The 14,831-nt window shown below is 42.3% G+C and overlaps 2 gene segments (V, D, J or C); both read right to left on the bottom strand.

Moving 5' to 3' along the window:
• Nucleotides 1-10,616, bottom strand: part of LOC132882207 (Ig kappa chain V-III region MOPC 63-like) — a 193,532-nt gene extending 182,916 nt beyond the window's left edge. The window contains 2 exon segments of the V gene segment in view: nt 10,090-10,426; nt 10,511-10,616. Of these exon segments, the coding sequence occupies nt 10,090-10,426; nt 10,511-10,601 (428 nt within the window).
• A 2,186-nt stretch (nt 10,617-12,802) lies between these two features.
• On the bottom strand, nt 12,803-14,613 carry LOC132870837 (immunoglobulin kappa variable 3-15-like). The segment is given in 2 exon segments: nt 12,803-13,158; nt 14,592-14,613. Coding segments are annotated over 2 exon segments (378 nt in total).
• Between the last annotated feature and the right edge of the window lie 218 nt (nt 14,614-14,831).

Genomic DNA, 14,831 nt, shown 5'->3' on the forward strand with positions numbered 1-14,831 from the left:
ACCTTAAACAATAAAAAGAATATGGTTAAAATGATGGACTATGTATCTTCTGCAGGTGGTGTACCATCAGCCACAGGTAAGGAGAAGCATCAGGCATGGCTTTTAAGCTCCTTAATGAAGAAATGCTTCAGGTTACACACTGGAACTCCTGGGAATGGACACTTTGGGGTTATTTGAAAATTTGACACCTTTTTGAAAAGTGGAAGGATCATGAGTGAGAATTTATAGGGTTTTTTTAACAGTCTCTCCTGATTGCCAAATAACATTTCTCAAAACTCTAAACACAAATGCACACCTGCACACTCATCTTCACAAATTTCAAAGTCAAAACCAAACTCTCCACTCAAACCCGTGGAATCTTACATCTCAACCAAACTCTGCCTTCAGACATCACAGAAAAAAATACACATCCACTACAAAATCGCCAGTATACACTGGTGAGATAAATTCACAACACTTCTGTAAAAACCTGTTCCTGCACTCAGCATTGGTGTTTAAGGTTTTCCTCCAGAACAACTTCTTTACATCATGAACACAATATAAAGATACAGCAGACTTACACTTTCATTTTTTAAATTCCTCAATGCCCTGCACTAAAGTAAACTGAAAATGAGTAAAAAATTATTACAGTAAAATAAGTCCCATGTATTGACCAATATAAAGCAATGGGGGGAAATGGTTTGTACATAAAGAAATCACATTCTTTCTGCCTCAGGATCTTGTCTCTGGTCTGGGTCAAGACAGAGATTCACATCAACATCCCAGACCATATCAGCCTGTGAAAAAACCCTTGCATGGCTTATCCACCTCTGGCAAGCCTCAAGTATAATGGTGACACAAACCGCCTTCATGGCCTGGAGGTGGTGATCATGGATGTTGAGGTCTCAGTCATAGACCTTTCACCACCATGCTGATTAAAAAAGAAATCTTTAGGGTTTAGGAAAGGAAAATATGCAGGTGAAAAGATGCTACTGAATCTTGTTCATGAACCAGTGATGAAATCTAGTAGCCCAGTGGAAATGGTCCCAAATGACATCATAGTAGGCCTCCTCTGGTTGTGTTGACTCCCTCTGGTCTAGTTGGGATACAGGATCTTGCAGATCATCAAGGAAAGGCAGGAGAGGAGGCTGTTTCTCAACCAGGTTTGGATTGACTCTCAAACATCATCCCCACAAGTTTCTTCCAGGGCCCTCAAAATATTCCCTCCAACATACCGATTCCTGTCTTATACCTTCCACTGTCATGCTGAGAAGAATTATCTTGTAGGGTTGAGAAATGGGGAGTATGCTGGCAAGAACACATCGGAAAACCCGGGATGGTCACTGAACAAGTTAAATATGGCTGCAGATAAAAACTGACATTGTCCCAAATCACAATGTATTGTGACACCTCTGACCTTCCAGCATCATTTTGTTCTCATTGTTCAACATGCTCATGAAGTTGATTGAGGAAATTCAACAGATGTGCTGTGCTGTCAGGGCCCAGAGTGGCATGGCAGTTGGAACCCCATGTTCTCTTATGGCTGAACACATTATTACATTGCCTCCCCTCTGCCCAGGGACTTTCACAATGGCATGCTGTCCAATAACGTTCAGTTCCCTTCTTCTTTTAGTGAGATTTAACCCTGCTTCATCAATAAAACTAGACACATGTGGGGTTTCCCTGGCATCAAGCTGCCTGTCAATTCTACAAAAGAAAAAAAATACACAGTGCATCTTTGAGAGCTGCAATCAATGTACAACTGCGATTCCAAAAAAGTTGGGACAAAGTACAAATTGTAAATAAAAATGAAATGCAATAATTTACAAATCTCAAAAACTGATATTGTATTCACAATAGAACATAGACAACATATCAAATGTCGAAAGTGAGAAATTTTGAAATTTCATACCAAATATTGGCTCATTTGAAATTTCATGACAGAAACACATCTCCAAAAAGTTGGGACAGAGACAATAAGAGGCTGGAAAAGTTAAAGGTACAAAAAAGGAACAGCTGGAGGACCAAATTGCAACTCATTAGGTCAATTGGCAATAGAGATCTTGCATGTGACGTCACAGCCGATCCAGATTGTGACAGACGCCACCGTGTCGGTCAAACGCCATATTCCGCCTTCTACTTCTAGTTCTACTTCTGCTTTTACTTCTACCTTTTCTTCTGGAAAACCCTACTATATACAATTCTACTACAACGGTTGTGGCTACAAGCTCTCCCTGCCTGTGCACGTTTTTTATGTTTTTTGTGTGTATTTTTGCGTGTTGTTCGTCTGTACCGGACTTCAATATCCACTACAACCGTATGGACTTACTGAACATTGGTTTCCAGCAGAAAATGACGGTTTGTAGCGATTTCCATCGCATGCACAACATTCTGGACGAGAAAAAAAAAACCAAAACATTCCGGACGAGACCAGATTGTGAGACCAGCAGGGTCTCCGTGGATTGTTATTGGAAGCAAAGGGAAGAAGGCGGCGCCGGGAGCCGAAGCAAAAGTGAGGCTACAGGAAGAGCCGGCCTGTTGACTAAGCTCAGAAAACAGCTACTCAAACCTCCACTGCCAAGCATCTACCTCTCCAACGCCAGATCCATGTAAACAACACGGACGATTTGGAATTACCTTATTCTATAATCGGCTGGTCAGTGCTATACTCAATACTTAAGTGACTTACCCATCCAGTGAGGATCATTTTCTTGCTTACAAGATGCCACATCTGAGTCGCTGACAAATCCTGAATTTCTGTAGAGATAACTGTCCAGAGATTTATAAGCACGCAGTGCTTCACCACTGAACAGCGAGGGAAAGTTGATGAGGTAATCATACACGTCCGGGTATTCCGCTGGCAGTTCAAAATCCGGTCGTGAAAACTCCGTCTGGAAAGCCATAAGGGTCACAAATCTGTAGATCGTTTATTTTAGACATGTATCTAGTTATCTGTTCATTAGAAAAATGAGCCGTGTAGTCCGTCAGTTGAAATTGATCCATTCTGTACACGAGTGCAGCAGTATTCAGCTGTGTTTTTGACCGACACGATGGCGGTTGTGTACTTTCCGGTCACATGACTGCAAGATCTCTATAGGTCATTAACATGACTGGGTATAAAAAGAGCATCTTGGAGTGGCAGCGGCTCTCAGAAGTAAAGATGGGAAGAGGGTCACCAATCCCCCTAATTCTGCGCCGACAAATAGTGGAGCAATATCAGAAAGGAGTTCGACAGTGTAAAATTGCAAAGAGTTTGAACATATCACCATCTACAGTGCATAATATCATCAAAAGATTCAGAGAATCTGGAAGAATCTCTGTGTGTAAGGGTCAAGGCCGGAAAACCATACTGGGTGCCCGTGATCTTCAGGGTCTTAGACGGCATTTAGAATGACAGTTTTACATTCCACACTTCTGTACCTCCGGCCTGAGGGTAGGAGTGTGAACAGACTGTGTTGGGGGTGGGTGGGGTCTTTGAGGATGGAGGCAGCTCTCCTGTGAACTCTGCAGTGGTAGATGCTCTGCAGAGAGGGCAGTGGAGTTTTGGTGATCCTCTCAGCAGTCTTCACCACCCTTTGCAGGCATTTGCGGTCCATTGCTGTAGTGCTGCCATGCCACACAGTGATGCAGTTGGTCAGGATGCTCTCAATCATGCAGCTGTAGAAGTTGCTGAGGATCTTGGGTGACATACCAAACTTCCTCAGCCTCTTCAGAAAGTGCAGTTGCTGTTGAGCCTTCCTAACCAGCTGTGTGGTGTTGAGTGTCCATGTGAGGTCCTCACTGATGTGAACACCCAGGAATTTGAAGCTGCTCACCCTCTCCACCTCAAGCTCCCAGATGAACAGTGGCCGATGAGGTCTCCTCTCCTTCCTCATGTCCACTATATTCTCCTTCATCTTGTCCGTGTTGAGGGAGAGGTTGTTGTCCTCACACCATGACACCAGACTGGCCACCTCCCTCCTGTAGGCCATTTTGTCACCGCCAGTGATGCATCCTGTCACTAAGTTGTCGTCCATGAACTTTAGGATGATGTTGTCCTTGCGGGAGGTGACACAGTCATGGGTGAATAGAGTGTAAAGGATGGGGCTGAGGACACATCCCTGTGGGGTGCCAATGTTTGTGATGATGCTGGATGAAGTCCTATTACCAATCCTGACAGTCTAGGGCCTGCCAGTCAGGAAGTCGAAGAGCCAGTCACAGAGGGTGAGGTGCAAACCAAGTGTGAAGAGTTTATGGATGAGTTTGTGGGGGATGACCATGTTGAAGGCAGAGCTGTAGTCAACAAAGAGCATCGTGATATAAGAGTCTTTGTTTTCCAGGTGGGTGAGGGCATAATGGAGGGCAGCAGTGATGGCATCTGAGGTGGACCTGTTGGGCCTGTAGGCATACTGCAGGGGTTCCAGGGGTTCTGATATGCTGTTCTGAATGTGGGCTAGTACCACTCTCTCAAAGCACTTTGAGATGATTGGAGTGAGTGCTCTTGGCCTGTAATCATTCAGGCAGGTGGGTGGGCTCTTCCTGTGAAAAGTGACGATGGTTGTGGTCTTGAAGCAGGAGGGAATGGTGCTCTGGATGAGGGAAAGGTTGAAGATGGTGGTGAAAACATCAGCCAGCTCATTGGCACATAATCTGAGGGCCTGCCCAGAGATGTTGTCTGGTCCTGCTGCCTTCCTGGGGTTGATCCTCCTCAGAGCCTTGTGTACCTGACCTGATGAGACTGTTGGTGGTGGAAGGGGGGTTGGGTGGTCCAGGTGTATGTGTGCCTCCTCTCTGTGCTGTAGCTGGTGGTCTCAAAGCAGGTGTAGAAGGTGTTGAGGTCACCCAGCAGGCTGTCTGTGGAGCTGATGGTGGTGGTCCTGTAGTCTGTGATGTGTTGCAGGCCTTTCCACTTTCACCCGGGGTTGCACCCCACCTGGTTCGAGTCAATCACAAATTTTAAGTCAGATATTCTTATACTTTTCCACTCCCAGACTCCTTCATGATATTGTTATTAAAAAACAAACAAACAAACAAACAAAAGAAACCTGTTCACCACCCCAATGTCAAAGACATGCAGTTTCATATACCACTGAGTCATCTTGTGGTCCACTGAGAAATACTTGATGAGGGTGTCTGAGGGGTCCACCCCATGTACTTGTTGTACTCCGTGACTGGCTCAGGCACAGGAAATGACATCTTGGACCAGGTTTCATCAGGGTTCCGGACACGGTGCTATACAGACCTCTGTTGGCTTTGTGGATAGTAGAGCACATGGTCACATCATGCATGTCCTTCTGCTTCACATATAGACCCCTTGTGCATCACATGATAATTTCACCTGGGGGTCAAACAGACACCATCTTTCATGTAAGTACGGATTAATCTGTCTTCAATATGGTTCATTTTTGTGCTGTTTTTGGTTGTTCAAATCATTCAAATAGAGCAATAGATAAAGGGTATTACCGTCTCCCTGCTTTCAAGAAAAATATTAAAGTGCTTTTCTTATGAAAATGACATCACCCCTGGAAATTATACCTTATAAAACTAGACATGTTAAATAGTTTACTGTCTAAATTGTATTTTAATATGAGACAAGGAACATTTTGTATTTAGCCGGTAAAGTTTGTCTCTTTGAGTCTGCCATTACACAAATGCGTTCCTGGGAAGTTACTATTAATTCAAAGGAAGTGACCTCATACGCTTGAAAGTTCACGGCATTTCTGGCTTTATCTGCTTTGCACAGTGTAGCATGTTTTTAACTTTTTTTTTTTTTTTAATTGGACAACAAAACTAAAACCAAAGCATGCCTCCTAAGAGGTTTGTCCTTCAAGGCTTTTCAAGTGTAGCTGATTAAAAAAAAATGGAATTTTGATCCATTATAGCCCAAAGTCAGCAGGACACTTACGGAATGAATGGGTTTGATTTGTACGGACAAAGAGAGGTAACTTCAAGCCGACAGGATGGTTTGGTGTCTGCTCCATACATTTTGAAAAATAAATTTGTGAGGCAGATTCACATAGAAGGATTTGAGCTTCGTCCGGGACATGGAGCAGTTCCGATGATCTGGAAACAAAAGTCAGAAGCAACATCCCAAAGAGCTCACCACACATTAAGGGTCAAGCTTGCATTTAGCATGTTGCCTGAATTTATGAGTTGTCATTTGTCTTTTATCCTTTTAACTGATAGCAGTTCTGAAGTTTTATACAATAACTCAATAACGGCAGTAATTAGGCACTTTCACTTTCAGTGCCGGCAGGAGCAGGTGGCGCTTGTGCCATATGCATTGTGCGCACTGAGCACGCAGCAGCTTTTAGGATTCACCACCCAAACTAAATCACTCATAAAACTACAACCTTTTCTGGTTCTAACAGTACCAAATCGGATCATGTAGACCCTTTCTATTTTGTGCTACAAAGTTAAGTAGAGGTGTGTGTTTGTGTGTGTGTGTGTGTGTGTGTGCACAGCAACATGTGGTGCCGGGGAGGGTCAGTGCGCAATCACCATTATTTATTTTTTCCTAAAAATCCGATGCTGTAGTTGAAGGAAAGGCTGGAAAGGCTGTTTCTGTTTGTGCCTGATGCAGTATTTGAAGAAGGAGGAGCTGATACAGTATTTTGTACTACAGTAGACACAGATGCTCCAGCTGTTTTGGCTATAGCACACTTGGATGAAATACCGAAAGGAGAAGAGAGCGGTTGTTAAGACAGTTTATTTTGTTTACAGTATTTGACGGAAGATGGATATGATGTGTTAATACCTGAAGATGCAGTATTAATTGAACAGCGGACATTTTTCTCATGTTGTGAGAGAATCTCTTTCAGAGCCTATAAATACAGAAAAAAACCAACAAAAAAACTATGAGTTAGTTGAGAGAGATAACAGGATGGTGTGTCCATTCATTTGATATTGAACTCATGGTTTTAGATGCGATATAACGTCACACGTGTTTCAGTGGACAAAAAGGCAATGACAAGATTCAGAAATACACAGGGAAGTTTATCACAGAGTGATAAAGAATAAATTATAAATTAATCTCGCAATAGCCTTTTCCTTTGCACCAATTATGTGATTATTGTAGGGACTTCACCTTAAAATTTCAAACAGGGTCAATTCACCTTAAAATCAGCTCTCTGTAAAGGGACACCGCAAAGAGATCATAGGTTTTGGAATTTTGAAAAAAATATTTTATGGTTGCAGAGATACGGTTATTTTAGTATAAAATTAATAATGGTAATTGCACGCTGACCCCCCCCCCCAACACACACACACACACACACACACACACACACCTCTACTAAAAGAAGATATGCAGAAACTTTATTTTTAAATAAATTTCTGAGTGGATTGTATCCAGTGCAGAAGTCTGATGACTGGTCCACTCATTCTCCATACTGAGTACTCCGCCATTACTGCTCAGCTCACACTTCAGGAGAACTGGTGCAACTGAACTTACTTTCCTTTTCTTTTAGTCTTCTTTTCTTAATTGTTGAAAATGCACCGTCTTTCAGTGTGGGCTTATAGCCAATGCTCCTCAACAGATCAGAGGTTTTATATGAGTCCTCAGTAAAATGTGCAAAGCAGAGGAGAAACCGTAAGCACCCAATCCATTAATTTCTCGCAAAACGCATCCAAACCTTTGCAGTTTGAACATACTTGGACCATGAATGTAACATAAATCCACCTTCTGTCATGTTGCTGCACCCACCAGCAACACATCTACATGTCATGGTGATAAATTAGCTCAAAATGGAGGATCAGAGTTGCAGTCAGCTCTGTGTCTTATGGCCCTTTTCCACTACCCTTTTTCAGCTCACTTCAGCTCGCTTCAGCTCACTTCAGCCCGACACGGCTCGCGTTTCGACTACCAAAGAACAGCACGACTCGGCTCGCTTCAGCCCTGCTTAGCCCCTAAAACTCGCACCGTTTTGGAGTGGGGCTGAAGCGAGCCAAAGCGAGCCGAGTGAGGCTGGGGGCGTGAGCAGACACTCCCCTGTGCACTGATTGGTGAGGAGGAGTGTCCTCACATGCCCACACACGCCCCGCGAGCACGCTGGGATCTGTAAACACCGTAAACCCGGAAGAATAATAATTACGAATTACGAGAATTTCTGAAGCCTTATGCGCCTCGCCTCATCTATACGCTCTTGCCAGTATCTGTTGGCGTTGTCGGTGACAACAAACCACAGAACCAAGACCAGCAACACTAACGACTCCATGTCCTCCATGTTTATTGTTTACTATTCGGGTCGTGAGACTACCGCTTAAAAGCTCACTGATGTCACTGTTTGCGCTGCTTAACGACATCACATGACGTCCACCCACTTTCACTAACTCCACCCAATGTGTCCACCCACTTCCAGCCAGCACGGTTCAGCGCGGCTGTAGTCGAAATGCAACTTCAATAGCCCCGCTCAGCTCGACTCAGCCCAACTCAGCACGGCACGGCTCAGCCCGACTCAGCCGCGTTTGTAGTGGAAAAGCGGCATTAGTATAATGGAAATGGCGATGAGACCAATAGCCTTCCTGCGGTGACGTCACTGACATCAAGGTCATTCACTCAGACCGCTACCTAGATGAAGCATTTTAATCATAAAAATTACGAAATTATATTTATTCTTAATGCTTAAAACTATTCCTGTGCCATTCATGAGGTCTCAAGGCATTTATGAACAAAACGTGAGGCCATGGTTCTGCATATATGCTTTAACATTGTAGCACAAAATAGAAAGGGTCTACACTAATTGGTACTGTTAAAAACAGAAAAGGTTGTAGTTTTATGAGCAACTTAGTTTTGGAGGTGAATCCTCACAGATTCCTTGCTGCTGTGTGTACTTGCTGTGCACAATGCGTATGGCACAATGCGCCACCTGTTCCTGCTGGCTCCAGCACTGAAAGTTACTATTTATTGCCATTATTTAGCCTTGTGCCTACCAAGTGAGGTTACAGAGATGATAATTACAAAGAGACACTGCTTTATCATAACTGTGAAAGTTGAACACCAAATCAGTAAGTAAATAAATAAGCTAATTTTGATTTGTACTATGTATTAACTTCCTGGGTTCCAGAAAACTGTTCAAGCAGTTGGTTATCTTCTTCTTCAAGAGTGACTTGGCTTGTGTAGTCTTCCCTCTCTTTCTCTTTTTCTGTGGCTATAGGTTCTAAATCGTCCTCAGACAACCAACCAAAGATTGAAGAGGAATTTGAAGAGCTTTTGTGTCTTTTTCAAAAGAATCAGTCTCAAGAATGCATGCCACTGCAGAGAAAAGTATAGAGTCTGTGTGGACAGAAAAGAAGGCAGTGGTGCAAATGATGTTACACATGCAGTGCCACTGACCTGTGAATCGCTGTGATCTAATAAAGGCAGACAAGCTTTTAGTGATTTTTGGAAAGGTATTCAGATGCAAAACATTAATTTTTCTAAACAATTTTTTATTTATCGGTAAAGTTTACAACCTATTTGAGCATATGACACACAGAAAACCTGGGATTTTATGATGTAATTTTCATTAGACTCGTACTTTAAGTTTCGTTTCTTGTGTGGAACCTCCACCACCTCCATCTCTCTCTGGCTCATGGCCTCTACTGGAAGGAAAACCCACCTCCTCTCAACATCCACAGATGAAGCTTGACCATGCCTCTTCTGTCACATGATCATTATGGAACTGTTCGATGGCTGAGGGTTCTAAAGGTAGCAGGCAGCACTACTTAACTATAATGGGACCGAACCACAGTATTTGATACACAGACACAATGCACCATCCTACTTATGTACAAATAAATGTTCAGAGGATGGAGATGTGGAAGACTGAATGGAGGCTTGTGAACAAAATTCTTGGCTGTCCTCTTCTATAATGACTTTAATGACTGTGGCCAACAGACGACCCTGCCATGAAGTAACACCAGGGAGAAGATTAAAAGCATAATGTCTTAGACACTAGAGAGGTCATTAAGTTGCATTCTATTTGTTAAAATGTCTCACAGCTGAGAAAGCTGGACTTTACTCGTGTGTGAGTGTGCTGTGTTTGTTCTCCTCCATAGTGTGTCATTGTGCTGTTTCACATCGTCCTCCTCAGCACCTGCATCTGCAGCCGTCACAATCACTGGGGTTTTTGTATGATGGTCTAACACTGTGTGAACGGTGAAGATTTGAATGTGTTGTAATGAACCGTTAGACAGTAATAATCTCCAGCATCTTCAGTCTGGACTCCACTGATGGTCAGAGTGAAATCAGTTCCAGATCCACTGCCACTGAAACGTTCAGGAATACCTGATTCTCTTTCATCAGCATAATAGATAAGGAGTTTAGGAGCTTCTCCAGCTTTCTGCTGATACCAGGACAAACAGTCATAATCATCATCACAGTCATTATCGACAGCAACATTAGTTTTACAGCTGATGGTGAGTGTGTCTCCCGGAGAAACAGATTTCACTGCAGGACTCTGAGTCACAATGGCCTGACTTTGGGATCCTGAAAAAGAAGAATAAAGAAGAAATATGAGTCATATCATTTCTAGCTGTCTTGCTAAATCATTTTTATTGAATGGCGTCCTACCTCGAATGCAGAGGGCCAGTGTGCAGATGAAGACGCTGATCAAACTCATGGTTGCTGTGGGTGAAGTCGCTGAGCAGCAGCTCTCAGTCATGAAGTGTTAAAGTCACAGGACTATAAACACTCGCAGATCACTGAAGCATGAGCTGATAATGCAAAGTGGAACCTCTCTCAATGGAAACATCTGGTGAAAGTTCTGCTCTATTCTGGGAGAAAGAGAACCACTCAGCCATCTTCATGTAAATCTCTCTCTCACGTCACTGATCTCTCTGTGGGTTTCACTGCTCAAGACTTCTTTGATTCAGCTGGGTGGGTTGGGGGACATTTTACAGCTATTGGGGGGATGGATTTATAGATGCAACTCACTTCTCCTTTTCAACAATTCATCAGTGAACAAACCTCCAGAATCTGATCTACTAAAACAGATCTTAATCAAACAACAAATTTAAGAAAAGGCCTGCAGGAGTGCTGTGTGTATGTTACAGTCTTGTTAAGTCTAGTTACGCAAGTCTAGCTAGTTAGTTAAGTCTCATTAAGCTCGCTCGCACATTGGAGATGGACTCGGACTCAGACATGCATCCTCGGGACATACTGAAGATTTTATTAACTGGACAAATATTTTGCAAAACAGAAAAATGTAAAATGAGTTTATTATTTTTTGAGACAGCCAAGTATATGTTCAAATCCCCAATCCAGCTTCTCTTCATCACAGTAACCAATCAACACGAGTCCAGTTCTGTTACAGCACCATCTAGTGACCACATCACTGTACAACAGTCTGCATTTGATCAAGTTCAGGGAGAAAAGGAGGCTGGTTGGTGGGTTTACTTTGCAGATAATGAACGATGTATTAATATTGAATATTATTTAATGATTACGCACTGGACTGTGTTTTAAAGCTGCTCTTAGCAGAAGGTGGAAATCATCAGATACCATCAGACACATCAGCGGACTTTTCATCACAGAAGGAACAGCTGATGAAGAGTTTTCTGCTTTTCAGGAATGATTCTTCTTTAAACATGAACACATTTGATGAGGTTCAGTGGAGAGCAGCTCTGCAGCCAAGGGCATAGGTTTGGTTTGAAAGCTGGTAGGGACACATGGGTGAGGTGGAATGTGTAGGAGGGATGTAAACCAGAGGGTAGAGTACGGTTAGTTTTGTAAAAAGTCTATGATCAAGATCTGACAGAGACAACAATTAAAGCAACACATCACAGGGTCTATTCTACACCCCAAATCAGAAAAAGCTGGGACTGAATGGTAAATGCAAATAAATAAAGAAAGCAGTGATTTCTAAATTTACTGTGACTTGTATTTCATTGCAGACAGAATGAATCCAAGATATTTCATGTCCTGTTGGTCAATTTCATTTCTTTCATAAAATACATCCATTCCCGAGTTTCAGGCTTGGAACATATTCCAACAAAAAGAAACTGAGGAAAAGGAAACTGAGATTTTCTGGAGGGGACTAACTAACTAACTAGCTCTGCCTGCTGTCTGCCCCCCCTTTTTCCTTTTTTCCCCTCCTCTCTCTCCCCCTTCCTCTCTTCCCCATATCTTCTCATCTCTCTCATCTCATTATCTCTAGCCGCTTTATCCTGTCCTACAGGGTCGCAGGCAAGCTGGAGCCTATCCCAGCTGACTACGGGCGAAAGGCGGGGTACACCCTGGACAAGTCGCCAGGTCATCACAGGGCCGACACATAGACACAGACAGCCATTCACACTCACATTCACACCTACAGTCAATTTAGAGTCACCAGTTAACCTAACCTGCATGTCTTTGGACTGTGGGGGAAACCGGAGCACCCGGACGAAACCCACGCAGACACGGGGAGAACATGCAAACTCAGAATCCACACAGAAAGGCCCTCGCCGGCCACGGGGCTCGAACCCGGACCTTCTTGCTGTGAGGCAACAGCGCTAAACACTACACCCCCATGCCGCCTCCCCATATCTTATTCTTTTTATATTTGTATATGTAAATACTTAATTTATTTTAATTTATCTAGAAGTTTTTCTCTATTTCTTTTCTCTGTTTATCTGTAATGATGCTGCTGGAATCTTAATTCCCCTGAGGGAACTCGCCCAAAGGGATCAATAAAGTTTTATCTAATCTAATCTAATCTAATCTCATCTAATCTAATCTAATCTAACTAACGAACTAACTTACTAGCAAGTCATTTTTTTACATTATCAATGATGCCATTATACAATATAATTGAGTTGATGATGTTCAGTGGAGTGCAGCTTTAGCAGCTCTGCAGCTGTTCTCAGATCAGTGTGTGTTTCTGCGTCAGAACACTTCCTCTACAGCTGAGGGAGGTTTTTGTACGGCGCTATAACACTGTGTGTACAGATAGCTGCTATACTGTTGACAGTTATAATCTCCTGCATCTTCAGACTGAACTCCAGAGATTTTTAGATTAAATTGTGAACCAGATCCACTGCCACTGAAACGACCTGGAATCCCAGACTGACGAGTAGATGCAGCATAGATCAGGAGTTTAGGAGCTTCTCCAGGTTTCTGCAGGTACCAGGCGAGGGCACCGCCAACACTCTGACTGGCTGTACAGGTGAGAGTAACAGATTGTCCTGGAGAAACAGACTGAGATCCTGGAGACTGAGTCAGGACGATTTCCCCAAAGGACTCTAAAGAAAAGGATGCAGAGTTAAAAGAACACTCTTAACCCAAACTAGTTGACTTTACTAGAAAATCGCTTGGAAACCTGTTGCCTTAACCTGTTTAAGTTTTTACACCACATGAAACTAAACCGCTTAAAGTGCCATTCCACCATTGGATGTATTCTTTGGCATAAAATACAATATATTTTATGACAACATGACTAGACAGAGAAATCTTTTAGCTTCAAAATGATATATCAACATAATTTTTTGACAACGACAAGCATATTAATTTTGCGACCAAAGTCACCTACCCTTTTAATTTCCGTGCGGTAGTGAAACGTGATGTCATTGGCAGGTTCCCCTTCTTGTGTACCACGTCACGTGTGACGTGGCACAGATTATCAGCAATGGCGGATAGAACGCGATTTCCACTTGTCGATTGCTGTGCCGATATTCATCATCGACCGTCTCCTTTGGGCATCACTTGCTATTTTCCTTCGCTTCTTTTCCGAAGCTGACAATCGCGTTCTATCCGCCATTGCTGATAATCTGTGCCACGTCACATGTGACGTGGTACACAAGAAGGGGAACCTGCCGATGACATCACGTTTCACTACCGCGCGGAAATTAAAAGGGTAGGTGACTTTGGTCGCAAAATTAATATACTTGTCGTTGTCAAAAAATTATGTTTGATATATCATTTTGAAGCTAAAAGATTTCTCCATCTAGTCATGTTGTCATAAAATATATTGTATTTTATGCCAAAAAAATACATCCAATGGTGGAATGGCATTTTTAAGTTGTATTAACATAGAACCGTAATTGGATGCCTTAGACATATTCAAGTTTACATTCGTTGTCTTTACTTAAAATCATTAGTTTACATAAATTATTTCTTTTCTTCGAGTCTAAGTTGTATTACGCAATTTTAAGTCAAATGTACATAAACAAATGTATCAAATAACAAATGTATCATTATTTAGCACTACTTATAATCATTTGTTAACATAAGTAATGTCTTCTAATTTAATTAATAAATTATACTGTTGATTTTGAGATTGTATTGAATACATTGTTTAAAGACAATTGTATGGAAGGGAAGAAATGAACCAATAAATTTAAATGCTCAAGATATTTTATTTGAGAATACCTTGAAAGGTAATACTTATCAACAATGTTTCACACTGCAGCAATCTTTTGTCAACCAAAAGATAAGTTAAAACAGGAATTAAAACTGTTGCAATAAAAACGGCTTGTCGATCAAAAGACAAGTAAAAAAGAACCATCAAAACTGCTTGGTAACAATTCTATAATAACAAGTACTACTCAACATTTCCTTTGTATCCCTGATGACAAAGGGGAATGAAACCACGTGAGGGAGGCTTTTGTGTTGTATTTTACCCAACTTAAAAACAAACTCAATGCCAAAACAACACATCTTCCCTGTCTCTGCATACCAGTGGGATGGAGACACATCATGGCTCTACAGACAGGCAGAACCAGAAGGCCAAGAGATGCTCGTGATGTTAGCAGCTAATGAGCGCAGTCACAAATGCCTGTGTGTTTGTGTATGTTCGTGTCTTAATATGTGCTCCTACCGTGCTCACAGACCCCAAGGTTGAAGTGTCTGTGTGTTCATCTAAACATTATGTACAAGCACATACTGTACATACAATGCTCACGTATTCATTATTGTT

This window comes from Neoarius graeffei, chromosome 2 (genome assembly GCF_027579695.1).
Source record: "Neoarius graeffei isolate fNeoGra1 chromosome 2, fNeoGra1.pri, whole genome shotgun sequence".
In the NCBI taxonomy this organism is placed as follows: Eukaryota; Metazoa; Chordata; class Actinopteri; order Siluriformes; family Ariidae; genus Neoarius; species Neoarius graeffei.